The 24,038-nt window shown below is 38.4% G+C and overlaps 1 protein-coding gene across 1 annotated transcript; it reads right to left on the reverse strand.

Moving 5' to 3' along the window:
* Positions 1–7,266: 7,266 nt before the first annotated feature.
* GPR33 (G protein-coupled receptor 33) lies at positions 7,267–8,289 on the reverse strand. Its single transcript, XM_054577776.1, has one exon. The coding sequence runs from the start codon at positions 8,287–8,289 to the stop codon at positions 7,267–7,269; it is 1,023 nt and encodes a 340-aa protein (XP_054433751.1).
* Between the last annotated feature and the right edge of the window lie 15,749 nt (positions 8,290–24,038).

Genomic DNA, 24,038 nt, shown 5'->3' on the forward strand with positions numbered 1-24,038 from the left:
TTTGAAACATATTTAATCGTTCTGTCCTTGAGTCAGTTTGACGCTGATGTAATGAAGCAGGTTTATATAATTGGATGTTAATAGGCACATTGTTTTCAAACACTGTCTCCACATACCAATTCCACAAAGCAGAGCCACTAATTCTTGGTTTATAAACCTCTTGGGTCTTGAGAATTCAAAATAGTGAGGAGGTTGATGAGATCAACACAACTATAATAAGTAGGTTTTCTAGACATTAACCATGTTTTTTACAAATTAAAAAAATACATTTTTTAAAAAGTTTTTATTTTTGATATAGTTCAATTTATCCATTTTAAAAAAGATTTTATTTATTTATTCTTAGAGTGAGGGGAAGAGAGGAAGAAAGAGAGGGAGAGAAACATTGCTGTGCAAGAGATACATCAATCAGTTGTCTCTTGCACGCCCCCAACTTGGGACCTGGCCTGCAACCCAGGCATGTGCTGTGACTGGGAATTGAATCAGTGACCTTTCGGTTTACAGGTACTCAGTCCACTGAGCCACACCAGCCAGGGCTAAAAAAATATATTTTTTATTATTTAGAACCACCTGAAATCTAGCCAAATGGAAGTCTATAACTAAGGATATAAAGAAGAAAGAAACTACATTGAGACTTGTAGGAGAGGTGAATAAAAATTGGGAGGGACATCTCCACTGTGGAGCAAGTGGTTCCAGCCCCACACCAGGTTCCCCAGCCCAGGGTTCCAGTGCCAGGAAGAGAAGTCCCCATAACTTCTGGCTGTAAAAGCTTCTGGAAAAATTCTAGCGGGGATTGTGGCTGAGTGAAATCGAGGGCTTCTGGAGTCCCAGGCATTCCACTTAAAGGGCTTGTGCACATACTTACTTGGACATACTCCTTTTGAGTTCCAGCACTGGGGAAGCAGCTTGAAAGGGTCCAGGGACATATAAGAAGAACTGAACTGTCTGGCATCAGGGCAGGAGCTGGAGGGGCAGCTTTCTCCCAGAAAGAAGTGTTGGCAGAGGTCCTTGTTCCTGTGCTGAGCCCTTCCCCCATTGATCCAGCAGGTGGATGCCATATCTGATTCTCTATCAACTTGGCTATCACTGATCCCCCTACCCCATGATTACCTGAGACCCCTGTCCCACTCGATTTGCAATCCCATCCAAGCTGTTTCCAGTGGCATTTTCATACAAATAGCCTGTCTTGCCTCATGCTTCAGACTTTCCAAAAATCTCTCAGACAAGCAATATGTGGCCTTGGTGTGCTCTGTACCTCTCAATAAGTAGTCCCAGGCCTGGCACTAGTGGCAGCAGGTCTTGGTTTGCAGCTTGACCTCTCCTGAACACCTCGGCAAATTGCTGTGTAGCTCATACTAAGTGGGCTTGAGAAGAACACAGATGGTGATGGATTTTGACCTGCATCTCCCAGTAGGCCCCAAAGCCAACATACCCAGTGGACAGCTTCAGACCATGTTGAAGCACCACCAATCACCTTCACAAGTGACACACTTGAGAGTGGGCTCAGTGGTCACCAGAGCCCTGCTGAAGAAGGTCCTGCTTTGTGGGGTGGGTCCTGAATAGCTGATCCTAGTGATTGTTGCAGCCAGTCCTTGCAGCCAATCCATTTGGAGATAAATCCCTCCCATTGACCTGCCAACAGCAATGAAGGCTCAACTACAATAGGAGAGTGTACATGGCCCATGGTGGGGGCTTACCTGGAGTGCTCAGCTTGGGTCAATGGTGAGGTTGTGCCACTGGACCCTATAGGACACCTACTACATTAGGTCACTCTACCAAGTCCAGGAGACATAGCAGCTCTACCTACTGTATAGAAACACAGACAGGCTGCCAAAATGGGGAGTTAAAGAAACCCAAATGAAAGAACAGAGAAAAACTCCAGGAAAAGAACTAAGCAAAATGGAGACAGCAGCATACTAGATGCAGAATTAAAACACTGGTTATAAGGATGCTCAATGAACTTATGGGAAGAGTAGATGAACTTAGAGACAACTTCAACAACATAAAAGAGGACATGGAAAAGACAAAAAAGAACCATTCAGCCCTGGCTGGTGTGGCTCAGTGGATTGAGTGCCAGTCTGCAAACTGAAAGGTTGCCAGTTAGATTCCCAGTCAGGGTACATGCCTGGGTTTTAGGCCAGGCCCCCAATGGGGGGTATGCAACAGGCAACCACACATTGATATTTCTCTCTTTCTCTTTCTCCCTCTCTTCCTCTCTCTCTAAAAATAAATAAATAAAATCTTAAAAAAACAGAAGTGAAGGATATACTAACTGAAATGCAGAATATGTTATAGGGAATCAATAGTAGAGTAGATGAATTAAAACAGCAATTTGTAACATAAGGAAGCAGAAAACACCCAATCATAACTGCAAAAAACAAACAAACAAACAAACAGACACCCCCCCAAAATGACTATAGTGTAAGGAGCCTCTGTGACAACTTCAAGTGTACCCAAGTGTACCAACATTCACAATGAGGGTGCAAGAAGGAGAGGAAAATGAGCAAGAAATTCAAAACCTGTTTTAAAAAAATGACAGAAAACTTCCCTAGCCTGGTGAAGGAAATAGATGTACAAGTCAACATGTGCAAAGAATCCCAACCCAAACAAGATGAACCCAAAGGAGCCCACACCAAGATACATCATAATTAAAATGCCAAAGGTTAAAGATAAAGAGAGAATCTTAAGAGCAGCAAGAGAAAAGAAGTTAGTTAGCTACAAGGGAGCTCCCATAGAATGTCAGCAGGTCTCTCAACAGAAACTGTGCAGGCCAGAAGAGACTGGCAAGAGATAAATATTCAAAGTGATGAAAAAGCAAGGACTTATAACTAATATTTCTATACCTAGCAAAGCTATCACTTAGAATCAAAGGACAGATAAAGACCTTCCCAGACAAGAAAAAGCTAAAGGAGTTCATTACCACCAAACCAGTATTTCATGAAACGTTATAGAAGAAAAAAAGATAAAAATATGAACAATAAAATGGCAATAAGGACATAGCTGTCAAAAATTGAATCTAAAAACCAAATAAATGAACACGCAGAACAGAAATAGATTTATAGACAGAGAACATTTGACTGTTGCCAGATGGGAGATGATTGAGGGGATAAGTGAAAAATATGATGGGATTAAAAAGCACAAATTGATAGTTACCAAACTTTACCATGACTATGGGGATGTAAAGTACAACATGGGGAATATAGTCAATAATATTTTAATAACTATGTATAGTGTCAGATGGATATGAAATTCATCAGGAAGATCACTTAGTAAGTTATATAATGTCTAATCACTGGGGTATACAACTGAAACTAATAAAATACTGTATGTCAACCGTAATTTAAAAATAAAAAATGATTAAAAAACACATTTTGGTAGAGTTTTTAAAAGTTTACACCCTATTTTCTTAAAATTTAAAGTGACCTTTTATAAAAACTCTAAATAATGTTATTTTTATATAGTGTTTTATATTTGAGAAGTAATTTCAGTTGTATCCACATTATCCAGAAAATGTGGATAACCTGCCCCCACTAAAACACCAAGCTAGGAGCTAAGCCAGATCACCACCCAAATCTCCTGCTTACAAGTTCTATCTTTTTTTCACTTTGTGTATACCCCTCCGTTTAAATGTCATGGTGGAATGTGTGGCCAGAGGGAAAATAAAGGCAGGGCCATTGCAATCTAATGAGGAACTTAATGCAGGAGGCTATAAGCAAAAGTTCACCTGCTGAACCAGTAATCCTGAGCGTGGTTTGATAAGGCTGCCCAGTATTCTGAACAACATCAGTAAAATTATGATAGTGCAGGGGGGAAACCCTTGGAAGTCTGTGTGTGTCGTCTCCACTAGTTGGGAAAAAGAAAACCTTGAGACTGTGTACTCATCCCAAGGCCTGGAAGGGGTAAAAAGGAGGGGTCTACAGTGCCCAAAGAAAGGTCCCATACACAATTTTGGTTAATTGCCTGCCTTCCTTCACATATGCAAAATGGGCAAACAGTGTCTGGAGCAAGAAAAGGATTCGGGCTAATAGACCCCCATACCTCCCTATGTTTGGGTAATCACATCTCCCTGGGGGAAGCTGGCACCACTTTTACCCATCAATCAAAATGTAACTTCTTCACGCCCACACCACCAACTACATAAGTGCAAAGAACTCACTCTCTTGGCCTCTTGGTTCTTTTGCCACACGGGAGGCCTCTAGCTAGCTGGCCTCTGGCCACCGTTTTTGGCCACCCTGCTTTTGCCACCCTTGCTTTTGTTTTCCCATTAGAATTTAGCACTAGTAAATTTTGCTAGCACGCGAATAGGCTCACGGACCCGTAATTCTTCACTGCATCTGTGGGAAGAACCAAAATTCTGGGCGTTTCTCCCTTAACGAGTTCCCAAAGCATGATCTTGTTTCCAAAATATCATGTTTCCATTTGGTAACTTCTTTCCTTAAGTCTTACATCATAAGCTTCAGCAGGCTTGTCAGGAGCTGGGGGAGTGTAGGGAGAGAAGAAGCGCGGGCCCTTCCCGCTGCAGTGACTCTCAGAGATACAGCTTGGTTATCAATCCTACTCTCCTCTTTGGGAAAGTGTTCAGACTCCAAAAACTTGAAATACGGGCCAAAAATGAAAGTTTTCATCTACCCACGCTTTTTGTCCCTCATATTTAAAGTGATAGAACCCCAGCCTCTAGTTGCCCAGGGAAGCAGTGATACTAAGTCAGTTAGCAGGATCTTTAGGACATCAAACTACTATTACTTTCCTTCTATAAAAACGTAATAACAAAGGTTAATTTACCTTCCTTTCTATAACTCCTTGTAATTAATATCGCCCATTTTGGGGATTTCTGAATAAGATACATGCCTGAAATGGTTTGTACAAAGCTAACCTGAATATAGGGACTGAGTGTGCATTGTGGCCTATCTCCATTCTGTATTAATTGAACTATCTATTTATTTATCTGTTGACTGATAGGTAGAACTAACTGACTAAAGGTAATAGGTCAATGATACTACATGGCCTTATGTAATTCAGGTGTTATAATGTACTACAAAAACTTGAAGCAAAACTTCAATGCCAGGGAAGATATATTAATATTGTTATTGCTATTCTAAAATTAAATATACCATGACATTACCCAGGCAGGTTCTTAAACATTTATAATGCCTTAGTTCTATATTTCTGAGACAGCTTAATCTGTAGGTATTAAATAAGACATTTAAGATTTCTTTATACTTAAACATTAAAGTATAAATGTCTTTATACTTTAACATGGATGTGACAAGATGAGTGCCTTGTCATCTCCATGTTAAATTTTGTTCATACCAGTTAAATAACTTCAGTACTATCTACATAAAGATGGATCTCTGTTCAAATATTTATTTACAGAAGATTCTGTGACAGAGAATTCAAATCAATGGATACTATCGGTATTTAGAAATCGATATTCTTATAGCCTTAAAAATGAGAGGTTAAGACTCACATTTACACCACCTTGCACTCTCTAGGATGGCTACAAACTAAAAAAGGAAAATAAGTGAAGAATAATAGTAAAGTAATAAAGTATAATCTAAAAATAGTGAAGAAACTGGAACTTTGGTACATTGCTGGTGAGAATTTAACATATTATGGCTACTATGGAAAAGATTGGTGGCTACACAAAAAGTTAAGCAGAATTACCAAATAACCCAGCACTTAAAAATAATTCAAAGTAATTGAAAACAAGGACTTAAACAGAGGCTCAAACAATACACCAGTGTTCATAGTAGCATTATTTTCAATAGTCAAAAGGTGGAAACAACTGTAATGTCCCTCAAGAGAAGAATAAACAGGACATGGTATATACATACAATGGAAGTAATATTATATAGCCATAAAAAGAATGAAGTTTTGATATGCGTTACAACATGGATGAACCTTGAAAACATTATGCTAAATAAAATAAGCCAGACACAAAAGAGAAATATTGTATGATTGCACTTATATGGAATACCTAGAACAGACAAATTCACCGAGACATATAGATCGGAGATTATGTGAGGGCCTGGAGGTAGGAAGGAATGAGGAATTATTACTTGATGGATACAGGGTCTCTCTTTGGGGTGATAAAAACTTCTGGAAATAGTGTTGATGATTGCAAATATTGTGAATGTAGTTAATGCTACTGAAATTTACATTTAAAGTGGTAAAAATGAAATGGTGAAAATTGCAAATTTTGTTATACAGTTGATCCTTGGACAACATGAGTACTAGGGCTTCCAAATCCTTGTGTGTTCAAAAAAATCAATGGATAACTTTTGACTTCCTAAAAACTTAACTAGTAATAACCTACTGTTGACTGGAAGACTCACTAGTAAAATAAACAGTCAATTTTACGTATTTGTATGTTACATGTATTATATAATGTAATCTTTAAAAAATTTTTATTTTTCAATCACAGTTTATATTTAATATTATTTTGTATAAGTTTCAGATGTACAACATAGTGGTTGGACAATCATATACTTTATAAAGTGGTCCTCTGATATTTCAAGAACCCACCTTGCACTGTACATAGTTATTACAATATTACTGACTACATTCCTTATGCTATTCCTTATATCCCTGTGTCTATTTTGTGACTACCAATTTGCACTTCTTTTTAAAAAATTTTAAAAATATATTTTTTTATTTATTTTTAGAAAGAGGGGAAGGGAGGGAGGAAAAAAAGGAAAAAACATCAATGTATAGTGGTCTCTCACACACCCCCTACTGGAGACCTGGCCAGTAACCCAGGCATGTGCCCTGATTGGGAACTGAATCAGCATCCCTTTGGTTTGCAGGCCAGCACTCAATCCATTGAACTATACCAGCCAGGGCCCAATTTACACTTCTTAATCCCATTGCCTTTTTCGCCAAGCCCCCTCATTCCTTATATATAGTATTTATACAATAGAGTGAGCTAGAGAAAAGAAAATGTTATTGAGAAAATCATAAGAGAAAATACATTTACAGTGCTGAATGTATTCATTGAAAAAAAATCTGTGTATACATTTTGGGCCTGTGCAGTCCAAACCTGTGTTGTTCAAGGGTCAGTATTTTACCACAACAACAAAAAAAAGGGACAAACTTACATTTGTAACATCACCTATTGCTACCTTTCTTATAGCCTTTTTAATATTTGTAATTTAACTGCAGTACTGCCCAGCTATCCCTCTAATATAGGAACTATATTATACAAAAACAGAGGGTATATCTTTGGTGTGTAATTGACTAAGAGCTCATATTTGTCTTAGGACCTTGACTTTAAATGTAGTCTTGTAAATTTAGGTTTTGTGTCCTTTCTGGAGAAGGATCCTCATTGTATGTTGACTCAAACAGAGCAAGAATGGACTTTTTGATAACCTTTTTGAAATTTTCCCCAACAAATAGGTAGAGTGTGGGAGAAAAGACAATATTAAAAGAAGTGGTAATCACTGCAAGTATCATAGTCAACTGTAAAAGTAGAGATTTGTTGTCAGTGAGAAGTAAACCCTGGTATACATGGTAGGGCATCCAACACACAAAGAAAGAGATAATGGCAGCTGTCATGACTTTGAAGGGCTTGTTGGATTTAAATAAGCTCCTTTTTTTCATCTTGTTGGCTACTTTTACATAACAAAAGGTGATGATGAAGAAAGGCAGAAGGAAGTTTAGCAAGAACCTGCTGGTGAAACAGGCTATATGAATCCATTTCTTTAATGCTTGCAACTTTTTGCTTTCCCTGTTAGTAGATACATCATAGTAATTTTGGCAGGTCACCCCTCCTTTATGGTCATCATGCATCTCCTTGAAAAACGAATAGGGCATGCTGAGGGCAGCAGCAAAGATCCAGACTCCTAGGATGATGTTGGAAGCCCAGCGCGGGGTTCGGTGCTGCTGTGACCACACTGGGTGGACAGTGAGAATATAACGATCAACACTGATGGCCGAGAGGAAGAAAACAGAGGCGAATAGTCCTGTATACAAAATGCTGTTGAAGACTTTGCACATGGCAGTTCCAAAGCTCCAGTGATTGTCCTGAAGGAAGGAGATAGTTATAAATGGAACAATTGATGTTGAAATAAAGTGTGAGAGAATGAAATGAAAAAACAAAAGAGTATTCACAGTCTTTTTCATCTTGAATTTTAGTATCCATAGATAGAGACCATTGGTTATAATACCAATTACTGATGATGTGAACAAAAGAATGACAATGATCATTTTTGAGGCCGGAGCTGGAGAGTGAGAACTGTTTCTTACTAATGTAGAGACATTGAGCTGGTAATCAGAAGAGTTGATCAGATCCATAATTACTGGCAGAATGAGAAACTGAAAATAAGAACAGAAGAGAAGCAAACAAAAAGGTTAAATATAGAAATTAAAATAGCAATTGACTAAATGAAAATATGTTTAAAATGGCAAACATAGTATTTCTATAATTGCACACATCAGATATTTTTCTTGATGTCTTTGTTTTGTGTGAAGATTAAGATCAGATTAATTTGAACATCAAGATAGAAATACTACAAATGATATGAAATTAATATAAATGGATATTTTGAGTTTAAGTAATTAATTTAAGTAGTTAAATACTTCTATTTAGACACTAACCAGATGTCTGATTCTTCTTGATGGGCACAGCTTCTTGAAAAAGGCAATGTAGAATCAGTTTTACCTCACTAAGAGTTGGTCAGGGCAAATATTGCTAATGAAATCGAGTAACAAAAATAATAACTACTACTGCAAATTAGTAATCACAGGGAGCTATAATTAGATTTATTCCATGAACTAATTATATATAATAAATGCTATTATATAGTATTCTAACACTGAGCACATAGCAGTAAGAACTGATAGTCTTATGGGAGCCCTATGGCACTGCAAGACTGTCTTCAGAATCATCAGTGAAGGAGGAAAGTGTATTGTAGAATATAGTAGTGGTTCTTTCTTACTTGGAGAGGGAAAAGAAAGAGAGAAATCAAGGAACTGATATTTATTCAATATTTGTTGTATGCCAGAAACATTATATGAAAATCATTTCTTTGTTTCATCACAAAGGCAAACATTCAAACACATGAGAAAGAGAGGCTTTAAAGGGTTAAATTTCTTATTAATCGTCATCTCTCACTATGGCTCAAGAACAAATGGTTCTCTTCAGGCAAATACCTAAATGGTCTGCTTTGGGAATAAAAAGTGAAGTCTGAGGGCACGGAATGGACAGGCAATGGTGAGTGAACAAATGGGAACCCGAGAAAAGCTGTGTGAAGGTCCTGGGACCAGGAGAAGAGGGAGGATGAATGAGGATGGTCTTCAGGAGGCTGGAAGGGTCAATAAAATATTCAGAAGTGCAGAAATTACACAGGAGATTTAAAATGAGTAGTATCTAATCCTCAGTCTTAATCCATTTGCTATGCTTTGACATGGTGTATGTCCCTTCTCATTAATAGCAAATGTCTTATGTTGGTGGTTGCTCTGGGAAATGGAAGGGAAAGAGCTGTGTTCCATATGTGGGATGGAGTGGGATAGAGAGAAGAGACCAGCAGCAGGAAGTAAGATGTGAATGAGATGATGAATATGCTGGAAACTGGATAGAAACTAGGATACAGTAGACAAGGAGAAACAAAATCCTATGGAGAATTTCTGATACTGTGTGTGTATGGCGTGTCTGCCTGTGGTCTGTCATTATACCTGCAGTATTTTTGTGTGTATGTATTGTATGTGGCTATATGGTCTTTGTGTGTGTTTCTAAGCTGTGTCTCTGTGATGTGTTTTGGCTCCATGGGGTATGTACAGAGCTGTGTGTGTGTGAGATCTGTGTTATCTGTGGTGTATTTGTGTGCGTGTATTTGTGTATGGTCTCTGTGTGGTGTCTGCATTCTGTGTTTATTTATTTAAGTAGTGTATGTACAGGTGGTGTTCATTGTCTGCTGTGTGTATGTGTGTATGGTGTCTCTTTGTGTATGTGCATATGAGAAAACTGGGTATCTGAATTATATTAAAGATTAAAAAAAATGTGTGGCTGAACTCTAGAAGGCTGTCTGAAAGTAATGTAAAATTTGAGCAAAATCAATGTTGGACACTACCAACTTTTTATGAACATGATATAAAGTTTCCCAGGAACTTTGATTTATTTCACATAACCAGGAGATTTCATCATCCTTAAACATCTTTTAAAATGGTTTTAAAGTACTTGAGTGTAAATTAGCGGGGCAGAGCTCGGGCTCTGGAATCCCACAGAACTGGATTTCAATCCTACCTCTACCACTTACCAGCTCTGTGACCTTGGACTCTTAATTCTGAGTCTCTTTCACCTTCTAAACCACAATGAGTTTTTATGAGGACTAAATGAAATAATGTCTATAAATCACTTAGCTCCCTTCATGGGCACATATTCAGCACTCAATAACTTTTGACCTATTATTTTACTCAACTTGTTATGTAAGACTAGCAAGAGTCTCATTTTGTCCTTTTAATGCTGCAGGCCACATTTCTATCCTCCCTAAGCTTTTCTACTGAATTCTATAGTACCATCAGGGATTTCTGGAAAAAATCTAAATGTCCATCTGTTGAGGCAGAAACTCTCAGATTTATAGTTATTTTGAGGCCTTGCTATTGTGATACCTTTGGCACAAGCAGGTTTCAGGAAAAACCCCTTCTGCTTGTGGGAAGAAGAATGAGAACCTCTGGAAGCTCTTCTAAAGTAAGCCTAGATCGCCTATTCAGATAATAGCGCTAAGATAAACCTGCTGGCCCAGGGCATCTTACCTCAGAGTTATATCTTCATGTCAGATGGTCTTGGGCTGGCCAGAGTGACTCCAAATCAGCAACCTTCTCTCCAAGGAGAGAGGCAAAAATCAGTGACACTTTGCCTTCATTTCATCAGCCTTTCTTCTTGCTGATGCTACTCCCCAACCTTGAACCTACTATTTAAATATTCAGTGAGATCTTCCTGTTCTTTCTTGGTTCCTTTTTCTGTGGAATACTTACTGTGGAGGTGGAGGTAGACAAATGAGTACTTCTTCAAATCATTTCTCTATTTTAAGGGGAGATTTTAAAAATTCCATAAGCAAAGTTCTTCTATTTAAGGCTATTAAGATTGTCAGTGTTAAAACATTGTTTACAAATTACTTTTCCAGGGAGTTATGGCCAAGAAAGAGGTATAGGTAGATATGCTTCACCTCCTCGCACAACCAAAAGAAGGAAACAACCAATTTAAAAACAAAAATACAACCAAAATTGCCAGAAAATCAAACTGAAGTCTGACAGCCAAGGAGTTAAAGAAGAAACATCCCTTCAGACTGGTGCACTGGGAGAAAGAAATATGGCCCAAATGAAAGAACAGATCAAAACTCCAGAAAAAGAACTAAGTGATAAGGAGATAGCTAACCTATGAGATGCAGAGTTCAAAACACTGGTAATCAGAGTCCTCACAGAAATGATTGAGTACAACTACAAAATAAAGGAAGAAGTGAAGGCTATACAAAGTGAAAAAAGGAAAAATATACAGGAAATCAACAGCGAAGGGAAGGAAACCAGGACTCACATCAATGATTTGAAACAGAAAGAGGAAATAAACATTCAACCGGAACAGAATGAAGAAACAAGAATTAAAAAAAAAAAAAAATGAGGAGAGGCTCAGGAACCTCTGGGACAACTTTAAATGTTCCAACATCTGAATCATAGGGTTGCCAGAAGGAGAAGAAGGAGAGCAAGAAATCGAAAACTTATTTGAAAAAATAATGAGACAAAACTTCCCCACTTTAGCGGAGGAAATAGACATACAAGTCCAGGAAGCTCAGAGAATCCCAAACAAGTTGGACTCAAAGAGGAACACATCAAGACACATTATAATTACATTACCCAAGATAAAAGATAAGGAAAGAATCTTAAAAGCAGCAAGAGAAAGAGAAAAGCAGAGAGTTACCTACAAAGGAATTCCCATAAGACTACCAGCTAATTTCTCAAAAGAAAGCTTATGGGCAAGAAGGGGCTGGAAAAAAGTATTCAAAGTTATGAAAAGTAAGGGCCTACATCCAAGATTACTCTATCCAGCAAACCTATCATTTAGACTGGAAGGGAAGATAAAGTGTTTCCCAGCTAAGGTGAAGTTGAAGAAGTTCGTCATCACTAAGTCCTCATTATATGAAATGTTAAAGGGACTTATCTAAGAAAAGATCAAAATTACCTTCTCTCAACTATCAACAACTGAACCTAAAACAAAAACAAAAACAAACTAAGCAAAAAACTAGAACAGGAACAGAATCACAGAAATGGAGATCACATGGATGGTTATCAGTGGGAAAGAGGGGGAAGAATAGGGGAAAAGGTACAGGAATAAGAAACCCAATTGGTAGGTACAAAATAGACAGGGGGATGCTAAGAGTAACACAGGAAATGGAGAAGCCAAAGACCAATTACCCATATCATGACCCATGGACATGAACTAAGGGGGAGGTGAGGGCTAGAGGGAATAGGGGTACCAGGTGGAGGGAGATAAAGGGGAGAAAAAAGAATGGGACAACTGTAATAGCATAACCAATAAAATATACTTAAACAATTACCTTTTCATGTGCAGTCATCCCACCAGGCACCCACCCTGTCTCACTTCAAGGATGTTCATTAACATATGGATGCTTGATGTTGGGTACAAAGAGAGGTGGTAAATATCAGGCATGGAAAAAAAAAATAGCATCTGGAAATGAGCTACCTAATCTTGCAGGAAAGAAAATGGTCAGAAAGAAAAACTTAAACACTAACTTTCACATTAAAATGGGATATGTGAGTTCAGGCCAAAGATTAATATTATTTCATCTGGAAAAAGAAAGACTGACAGATCAGTTTGCATTAGTACAATCATTGAGAATGGTTTGAAAAAACACAGAATTGGTTAACATATCCCAGAAGATGATCTCATTATAAAAAAATTCTATCACACAGGTAATACATTTGTGAACTGACTGAATCCTACATTTTCTATTTTCCTCTCTCTAATCCATCTCTGACACTTTTTAGGATCAGTCTGTGTGCTGTCCTCAGTGTCCTGATTTCTTTCCTGCTTGCTTTCCTCTCCATCACTTCACTGGCAGTGGAGAAAACCCATCAAAACAGTCATGGAGCTTTGGTGATGAAGCTCAGAAAACAGTTACCCTGTCTGTGTTAGATGTAGCATTGTAAACCTTTCACTCCTACTGTAGCCTTATTAAAAATAGACTTAAATTTTTGTTCCCAATTTCTTGGGGCTGTCACCTTCAACCTAAGAACTGATCTTTGCTTTAGGATAAGGATAAATATTCAAACTTGATACTGCATTTTAAAAGTGATTTCTTGCCAGGTTTTCTTATCTTTTGGGTTAATTCACAGACCCGGAAGTAACCTGAGATATTATGTGGTCTAAACCCCCTAATCTGGAGGTTCAACAAACTGAGGCATAGAGAGGTTATGTTACTCATAATAGGTTTTCACCAAGAAAATAACCAAGAGCTCCTTCCACTGCCCTATGCTACTTCAATAAATAATAATAATAATAAAAACAAATAATGAAACTTGGGCCAGATTCTTCCTCCTCTACTCTCCACTCTATATTTCCAAATTTTACAGTTAGCAATATTCAAAAATAAATATGTTAGGGACTAGTGTTTAATTTCCCCCAAACATGCACAAGGGCTAGAACCATCATGAAGTAGCCTAAAATTTAATACTTTTATAAAGAATTATGAAGAAAGTATTCCTCAGAAATACTTTCATTAGTTCTTGTTTATAATAGATAATTAAATCAATGATATTAACTCGTGGGAAATATGTAGACTGTGTTTGAGGAAATAACTTCTGTAGCTTTGGTGATGTGACTTCATTTGTTTCACTTTTCATATTTTAAATTAAGTCAGGTGGTTTTAAGAAAACAACTCATGAAAATGAAAACTGTTTTATGTTGTTTTGATGTAAACAGTATGAAATACACAGAAATGCAGAAACGGGTGGTGTAGGATCAAATACTTGAAAATCTAGGAAAACATAAATGCGTATGATTTTTAGAGCTGAGAAAGGACTAAGGAGTTCATTTCATCTAATTCCCAGTTCTATAGTTGAAGATGTTACTGGACAGGGCTTGGCCTGGAGCAGGTCTGCCTCAGGCCAGCCTGTAGTGTGTAGGATCTTGGCTTTGTTTAGGGAAGGTTTCACAACCTGAATCCAGGTGATTTGGACGGTACATTTTGTAAAGCTGGAGTCAGTGAAACAAAGGAAGGACTGAGGGGAGAAGAAGCAACAGGAGAGAGCCTAGGTGGTGCCCTGCTTTGGCTCCCTAGAAATGTTATAGGAAAGAAGTGAGCCACGGCAGGTCTGCTGCTAGTTCTGTGGAAAGTCAGAGAAAAGTGGGCCTTGGAGACAGGGTCAGGTGTAAGCCCAGGACAGCTGCCTGCTGCTCCCCAGGTTGCCAGTCTCATGGGGACCCTTGGAGTTTAGGAGAAAGTAAAAAGTTCATGCCTGAGAAGGGACATGGACGTGCTATAGAATGAGCCCATGCTGAGTCTTTGTCTTGAGGGTTTTTATTTTTCTTCTGCAGGTGAGAATCTTAGGGGAGGGTTTCTGTAGAATATTTATTAGCTTTCCAGGTGCGTTTTTAATATGCTGATGCATCAAAATGAGCATGTGGGGGAGTTTGGGGTTATGCTTTGGTCTGCTTTACTGTGCTAATTTTGTCTTGGGTCTGGCTCTAATTGGGTCTTTATTATTTGTTACCTTGACTTCATCTGTCTTTGGGTTTACTGGCACAAATGGCATTAATTGGGTTTCTGTTCGTTATCTCCCTGACAAGAGTGATTTAAGCTACCTATTCTTTGGTTAGGGAGGAGACGTATAAACTATTTGCTCTCAAGTGTCCTTGGTTAGTGAAGATATGGTCTTATGATTCACTACCTGGCTGTAAGCTGTTCAAATTCTTCGGCCTTTTAAAATTATCTTGTCTCAGTTTCCCTATTCCACTTGCTCAGAAATTTTCCTGGCTTCTTACTGTTCCGCCTCAAAGAGACTAAGACCCAAAGGGATATTTGAGAGCTTGTCCTAGATTCCATTATTAGTTCATAAAATAGTTGGGGCAGAAATAACGTACACTAAACAATATGAGTTTACTGCTTATAGGCTATATAGTGATTGCACAAGGCGGTATGGGATAGAAAACAAAACCCTATATGTAAATCCCAACTCTGCTACTTTATATATATATTTATTTATATATATTTATATTTATATATTTATTTATATATATATATATAAAAAATATATATATAACCTTGTGGGGCCAATGGACATGGCCCTTCCCCCTCCCATGACTGAGGACTGGTCATATGGCCATTGGCCAGAAGGAATGTGTATTGTTTTGGGAATGGATCATAACTCCTTCCTTATCTTCCTTTGGGAGGGGCTTCTTGTCCTGTGACTGCTTCTTGACCCTTTCACCCACTGAGGTAATGTAGTTTAGAGTCACGCACAGGACATGTGCCTTCTTTGTCTGGGACCCCGTATAATGAGCTTCAGGCTGGAGGAGGCGAGGTCTCTTCTGCACCAACCCACTGCCATTGGTGCCCTCCCCTGTGATGTGAGTAATAAACAGCATGTCTTCATCTGCTAGTCCTCTGAGTGTTTTTACTGGAATATCATGAACATGTAAGCAGCTCGCCAGTTTGAGTGTGGAGCTCTTGTGCTACAAACCTCTCTGAGTCTCGGTCTCTTCATTTTCTAAGTTTAAAAAGAGAGTTTATCTTCTTAGGCAAATGATGCTAAAATAAAATATCTTCCTTAAATACAAGTACTTTCTATAATTGTGGTTTTCCAGTTTTTTTGTACATTATTGTTTATGCTGTTACAGTTGTCCTCACTTTTCCTCCCTTTGCCCACCTCCACCCAGCCCCCACCCCGTGCTTTTCAAGTTTTAAGAAAGAATCACATGCTTATGTAGAAACATAAAGCCTGGTACACTAACAGCCTATCAAAATGTGTTTTCCAGAATTCTAGATTCACAATTCAAGTTTTCCTTTTTTGTTCACAAAAAGTCTAAATAAACACTAGCACAATTGGTACAGTAGCATAATCTGAATACACAGGACTATTTAGAGGCCTGTTGGTTATTTCGGCATTACACTGAGTAGACAAAACATTGCCACCTTGTCTGAAAGTGTGATGGCAATGGTAAAGTGTATAAAACATCAATTGATTTTGTTTTAAGGTTCCCATGCTATATAGACTCTTCTGTTAGTAGAAAATGCTCATCACTTTTCAGCTAGTCACCTAACCTTTGTAAGATATGTTAATAAAATTAACACAGCCACTCTTTTTCCTTTCTTGAGAAAAGAGAAGCCTGTGATTACTTGACCCCTTTCAGGGAACTCTCTCTGTCCCTTTCAGGCCTTGTGAGACTCTCTTGAATACCTCTGATTTAATTTTGTAATGCTTCATACTTAAGAAGAAAATAAAAATTGCCAAGCAGCCTGGGCTATTGCAAACTTGAATTTAGCCCTTAAAATGCAGGCTTCTCACAGAAATTAAGTAAGTTCAGGTGGTCTTATTAACTGCTCTTGTCCGGACCTGCAAACCAACAAAAAAGTAAAATATTTAGGCTGTAGAAATAAAGAGATTTCCTTACCATACACATATATACACACACACATACACACACAAACCCCTCTAGTATTTTTTTGAGAATTAAATGAGATACTATAACTAAGGGCTTAGCACAGTAGCTGGTACATGGTAAGTACTAAATAAATGAAAGCTAATATTAATATTATGAAAGTTGTGGCAGAGAACACCAACAACCCCAGTGGACTGAGGCAAATCTCTGAGCAGTGCAATTCCAGAAACATTTATTGAGCATCTAGTACATGCCAGACAGTATTTGAAACTGGGGAAAGCAAATAGTTCAAACTAATTGTCCTCAGTGTTTATAGTTATTAAGGAAGATGATGCCTGAACTGAATGCAAGGTAACCTTATTCTAGGCCTTGAAAACAGTATGCTTAAAGGCCTGGCAAAAGAAAGCAATGCTTCATTTCTCTGGTCTGGTTCTGCACTTTTCAAGGTCACTCCTCACCACCTTCGCATCCCAGCATAGTGGGAACAACAATGCAGGTATTAGCCCAGTAGTTTCCATTGTGGCTGAAATCAGAATCACTTGGAGGTATTTTAAAAAAAATGCAGCATATTCCTGAGATTTAGTTCTTTTATCCAGTATTTACCAAGTATTTATTGTATTTGAAGGACAGTTCTTGCCACTGTGGATACAGAGTAAATGAGAAGAGCTTTGTTCTCATGGAGCTTATATTCAAGTGTGGAGAGATAGACAATAAACTACTAAATAAAAAAAAAAATACCAACTAGCACTACAGTACTATGCAGAGTATGAAAACATGGAAATGTGGTGAGTTATTAAGTGGCTATTATAGATGAGGTGGTTGGAAGTGCCTTTTAGTAGGAGAATTTAATAGGATTGGAATGACATGAAGGAGCCAATGCCGCAGTAATTAAGAGGAAGAACATTGTGTAATCTGGACCAAACTCACATCTTGCTGAATACCTATCTCTTCCATATTAGCCCCTTTCTACCTCCAGTCTGCTCTTGCTCTCTAATTGGTTTTCCCCATTTATTGGAATTCTGGCTCACGACTTTTCAACTTCATTCCACAGTTCATGGCTTGCATTCTCCTCCTTGGCAGGGTCCTTGTCATGATAACATTCCTGGGAACAAGAATTCAACTTTATTCTCAAGACTCTCGCCTGGGTTCTACTCCTAGCCTTATTGGATATGGTCCACCACATCAAGGCTCTGGACTCTCTCCACGTCTGGATAGCATTCCTGGAACTGCAGGTAGGATGCATCTGGAGGAGGGACAGAAGATGAGGCTGGGAAGTTGGCTCAGATCTTGATTATGAAATGATTTGGATTCATATTTAGTCTTGGGGGAGGAAGCACAGTCTTGGGATTTGGCGCACAGGTGGAGAGATAGGCTTTCTCTAGGAGTGAAAGAGTTAAGGCCTTGGATAGGTTTGTTATCCTGCAAATTCAGACCTAAAGTAATCTGCTGAAAGTGAACAGAGAAAGCATTTTGGAAAGTGAGGAGGGTTTAGAATTTTCTATGAGAGTAATGAAATTTATAAACAGTTATTGAGTGTGGTTAAGGGTTTGCTTGAGTTTAGGGACCACTTCCTTGCGGACCTACTCTCCTAAAAAGTGGGAAAACACCTCATGGTGCAAATTTTAAATTCTGAGCAGCTCACTCTGTTACATTTACTTCCAACTTGGGTATAGAAGCAGAAGCAGATTGTCAGAATATTCAAAATGCTGATAGTTTTGAAGCTAATACTACCAGGAGAGGAGGCCAGCAGAGTTGAGAGTTTGGGTAAGGGAGCAGTGGAAGATATGTTGCTGGGGATTTAGGTGGACTAGGGAGTGTGCAAAGCCATGATGAGTTTGACAGATGGCGAGACAGGGAGGGATTGAGGGACTGGAGGTCTGGTGCTGGCAGAGTAGTAGTGTCTGAAAAAGTATAGACGACTGTGGTCAGAGTGTGGGAAATTAGAATTATTTTGTGCCTAATATCAATTTATTTTTTAAATTATATTTTATTGATTATGCTCTTACAGTTGTCTTGATTTTTCCCCCTTTGCTCCCCTTTGCCCAGCACCCTCCACTCAGGCAGTCCCCCCACCATTGTCACGTACACAGTCATGAGTATAAATTCTTTGGCTACTCCATTTCCTATATTGTACTTTACGTCCCCATGGCTATTCTGTAACTAACTATTTGTATTTCTTAATCCCCTCAAATCTTCACCCATTCCCCCATACCTCCCTCCCATCTGGCAACCATCAAATGCCCTTCTTATCCATGATTCTGTCTCTGTTCTGCTTGGTTGCTTAGTTTGTTTTTTAGATTCAATTGTTGATAGATATGTATTTTTTGCCATTTTATTGCTCATAGTTTTGATCATCTTCTTTTTCTTAAATAAGTCCCTTTAACATTTCATATAATAATGGTTTGGTGGTGATGAACTCCTTTAGCTTCTTCTTGTCTAGGAAGCCCTTTATCTGGACTTCAATTCTAAATGATAGCTTTGCTGGATAGAGCAATCTTGGCTGTAGGTCCCTGCTTTTCATGACTTTGAATATTTCTTGCCAATCCCTTGTAGCCTGCAAAGTTTCTTTTGAGAAATCAGTTGACAGTCTTATGGGAACTCCCCTGTAGGTAACTAATTACTTTGCTCTTGTTGCTCTTAAGATTCTCTCTTTATCGTTAAACTTTGGCATTTTAATTATGATGTATCTTGGAGTGGGCCTCTTTGCATCCATCATGTTTGGGACTCTCTGTGTGTCCTGGATTTGTATGTCAATTTCTGTCACCAAATTAGGGAATTTTTCTGTCATTATTTTTTCAATTAGATTTCCATCTTCCTGAACTTTCTCTTCTCTTTCTGGTGAAATGTTGGACCTCTTGAAGTTGTCCTAGAGGCTGCTTATATTTTCCTCATATTTTTGGATTCTTTTTTTCTTCTTCTTGTCCTCATTAGTTGTTTTTTGCTTCTTGATGTTCCAAATCATTGATTTGATTCTCAGCTTCATCCGCTCTATTGTTGTTTCCCTGTAAATTGTTCTTTATTTCAGTTCAGTATCCTTTTTTTCGGACTAGATTTTTTTTTAAATTTTTTTTTTATGCTGTGGATGTCCTCATGAAGTTCCTTGAATATCCTTTTAACCAGTGTTTTGAACTCTGCCTCTGATAGATTGCTTATCTCCATTTCAATTAGTTCTTTTTCTTTCATTGGGTCATGTTTCTTTGTCTCCTCGTTTTGGCAGCCTCCCTGTGTTTGTTTTTATGTATTAGTTAGAACTGCTTTGACTTCGTGTCTTGGTAGTATGACCTAATGTAATAGGTGTCTTGTAGGGTCCAGTGGCCCAGCCTCCCCTATCACCCAAGCTGGGTGCTCGAGGTGCATCCTTTGTGTGGGCAGAGTGCACCCTCCCCTCTTAGTTGAGTGTTGGTTGCTGTTGGCAGATCAATGGGAGGGATTTATCCAAGGTCAGTCAGCTGCAAGGATTGGCTATGACCACTGACCACCAACCTCCACCCTCTGTGGAGGATCAGCTGTGCAGGGGCAGGGTGGTGGTGCTCCGATGTGGTCTGTAGCTGTATACTGTGTGGCCTGGCCCTGGGGTTTCCAGGGTGGTACAGGCCAGGGTCAGCTCCCACCTGTGTCTTGCTGGGGGCCACCCTTCCTGTGCTATAAAGCGTTTTGAGATGGCTGCTACTTGTGCTGAACTTGGAGATTTTCAGGTGAAGCCAAGATGTGAAACTAATATGGCTCCTGTTAGTGCCCAGCCTGGAGCTCATTGAGGCCTGCCATGCTTGTTTAAGAGGATTTAGGAAGTTGTGAAACATGAGCCAAGACCAGCCATTCTAATAGAAAAACAGCTTGGGTGGGTCCATAAGCTGGATGGGGTGGAGTCTCTGGGGATCTTCAAGGTGGGTCAAATGGTGTTAACCAGGTTGGCAGAGTGTCAAATATGGCACTAGTCTGCTGGTTATGTGGGGGGAGGGTTTAAAAAAGGGACAATGGCCTCTACTTGCCTTGATGCCACACATTTCAGTTCTTCTCTGTATACCACTGGTGCCTTTTAGGTTACTATCCTAGTTCTGGAGCTCAGAGGAAGTGAATCTGAGAAGGTGAATCTGTGTGTGGGTTCTGTAAGAGGAGCTTCTTGGGGCTCCAGCAGTTGTTTCCACCGACCTCAATCCTTGCTGGTCTTTGCAGCTAGAAGTTGTGGGGACTTATCTTTCTGGCATTGGAACCCTGGTCTGGGGAAGCTAGTGTGGGGCTGGGACTCCTTGTTCATGAGATGTCCCTCCTGAATTTTTATCCACCACACGTAGATATGGGACGAGCTCATTCTGTGTCTGTGCTTCTCCTACCAGTCTGGATGGATGTGATTTCTTTAATTCTGTAGTTGTCAGACTTCCATTCAACTTGATATGATGGCTCTGAGTGATGGTTGTTCTATATTTTAATTGTAATATGGATGTAGTTGTATGAAGAGGTGAGCCATGTCAGCTGATGATACCATCTTGACTGAAGGTCTGGAATTTTCTATTTTCAAGATGTTGCAGTTTTGTGTGATGGTAAGGTCTCTAGAGTGTGGCAGAGGAACTCAAATCATGAAGCAGTCATTGGAATTGATATCAAGAAAATTTAAACTAAGGTATTAGATGGTGTTTATCATCAGAGAGGTGGGAAATCAATGGAAGATTTTAAGTAAGAAGTGATATGGTTACAATGGTAATTTAAAAAGAGTCTGGCTTTTGAGATGAAGAATGGATTGGTGAGAGGTAAGAGTCAAAGGGGGAATACCAGTGATCTCAATTTGGGTTCCCCTAAAAGCAGACCCTCAGACAAGGATATTAAGGCAAGTAGTTTATTAGCGAAATGGTCCCAGGAAACTCAGTTAAGGGGTGGGAAAGGAATACAGGAAAGAATGAGAGCAAATAAAGGGTTAATTATTAACCAAGATATAGCTGTAGGTAGTTAATACTTAATTTCACTAACAAACTCTGAATAATGGTGTATAACACATACCTCTGGGTTACCCAACCGGAGCGATAAGGAACTAGGATATTATTTATACACCAACTGCTGTCAATGATTGGTTTAGAGATGCTCCAAGGAGGTGTTAATTTTTTGGTACTTTCTTTGCCACTAAACAAGAGGGAATCCTGTGGCTGGAGAAAGCTTTTGGGGAAAAAATAAAGTAGATTCTGGCAAAAGGAGGTCTGGCTAGCAAGGACTGACACAGTAAAGACAAGAAGTTATGTATGAGTGCACATCAAAGAGAATACATTATATCTGTTAAAAGGCTGTTGTATTAGTCCAAACAAGAGACAAAGCTGGCTGGGACTAGGGGAGTGATGATGAAGATGGAGATAATGGATAGAATTTAAGAGATACTTACATACTACTTTTGTGCACATTAATTTCATGCTTTCCATTTTGTTAACCATATTGTAAAGGTCTTACATTTTTGATCCTCTTTTAAAGTAAATTGTAAGCCCAAGATATCCCAAGAAGACAAGAATAAAGTCTAATATTCTTACTCCGATTCAGGATTCTAATTATTTAAAGGTAAAAATCTGCAGCAAAGCTGTCCAATAGAATGCAAGTCACACTAAAAATTTTCTACAAGTCACATTAAAAAAACAAAAAGAAATACAATAAGTTCTCACTTAATGTTGTCAATAGGTTTTGCAACTTGAAGCCAATAACATATAATGAGACCAATTTTACCATTGACTAATGGATATAAACAAGAGTGACGTTCCTATGACATCTCACCAATGTTATAAAGAAATGACATTATTTAAGGACCTGCCGTATGTACAATTCATTTTCATAATGTATTTTTATCCAAATGTATTAAAATATTATCATTTCAACTAGTAACCAGTACAAAATTTATTGATGAAATAATTTACATCTTTTTTTATACTAGGTTTTAAAAACCTGATGCATATTTTACACTTAAAGTACATCTCAGTTTGAACTGGCCACACTTCAAGTGCTCAATAACTCCCAGCCTGTTTAAGACATATATTCTTGCCCTGGCTGGTGTGGCTCACTGGACTGAGTGCTGGCCTGTGGACCAGGGGTTCACTGGTTTGACTCTTGGTCAGGACACATGCCTGGGTTGCGGTCCGGGTCCCCAGCTGGCGGCACGCAAAAGGCAACCACACATTGATGTTTCTTTCCCTCTCTTCCCTTCTCTCTAGAAATAAATAGAAAACAAAAGAAATGTGTTTTTTTTACAGTGTGTTGTACATAGCCATTACCTAGTAGAAGGAAAATATATATGTTCTTTATTTTTCCATGACAGTTTACATTCAATATTATTTTGTCTTAGTTTGGAGTGTATCATATAGTGGTTAGACAACCATATACTTTACGAAGTATTCCACCTGAAGGAAAATATTTTGCATTTAAGTACTAAATGTTAAAATTAAATTAGAACAGGCAATATTAATATGATTTACTTACTTTCCTACAAATATATTATTTTGATATTTCCAAATCAAGAACTAGACCATTAGAATGACAACTTCTAACAATCTTTTCGACCTTAAAGTAACTAGTAAGAATGGTTTCCTGAAGATAAGTATTTCTTATTGTTTGTCAGTTGGTCAGGAAGTCCTCTTTAAGTTTTTGACATCGGTCAGTCTTTTTACAGCTCGCTTTTTTTTTATGTCACTTAGGCAGCATCCCAGTGCCCTCCTTTCCTTTCCTTATTTCAAAAACAATTATCAGCAGATAGTATAAGACTGGAATTCAGAGTTCATTGTCTAATGAATTATGTTCCTTTTCTTTCTCCATCTTCATGGTGGAAATGAGAAATTTCTATTGCCAGGTAAGTGAAATAACTTAGGACAATATAAAAATGGTTCTTGAGATTATGATTTCACTATCAAAGGCCCAGAGATAATCAGATGAATGAATTTAAATATTTTAATATAATTATATTTATAAAACTGCATCCTTTAAGATAGTCTTATGAAAGTCATGGTCAAATGTGGCTCTCTTATGACTTTCTCCCAAACCGTATAAGCAGGCAGTATAAAAACTAAGGCAACTTAGGCCTACCATGCCTTAATCAATGTAAGGAGCCATTAGGCCATACCCAATTTGGGGACGTAGAGTTTACTACTGGCTATTAGAGTTTCATTTTAGTGAACTCTTTAGGTAGTGTGAGATTTCTTTATTTTATAAATAAAGCATTACCCTAAAGAGCCTGGGCCTCCACTTGAAAAGTGACCAAGGAAGTAAGCTAATAAAGTGTAAAAAACGCTTTGGAGCTTTGGCTACAGCCACACCTGGATTCAAATCTTGGCTTTACTATTTTTATAGGACATGACCTCAGTCCTATTACTTAGGTTTTCTAAGTTTCAGATGTCCTTAGTTTATCTTAAAGAGCTTTTTAAAAGTGTATAACTCACTATATTTTTTTGTCATGGTGTATGGATTTAAATAT

The sequence above is a fragment of the Pteronotus mesoamericanus genome, unplaced genomic scaffold (assembly GCF_021234165.1).
Source record: "Pteronotus mesoamericanus isolate MK-2021 breed Mesoamerican mustached bat unplaced genomic scaffold, CSHL_Meso_final contig_46, whole genome shotgun sequence".
NCBI classification, from domain to species: domain Eukaryota; kingdom Metazoa; phylum Chordata; class Mammalia; order Chiroptera; family Mormoopidae; genus Pteronotus; species Pteronotus mesoamericanus.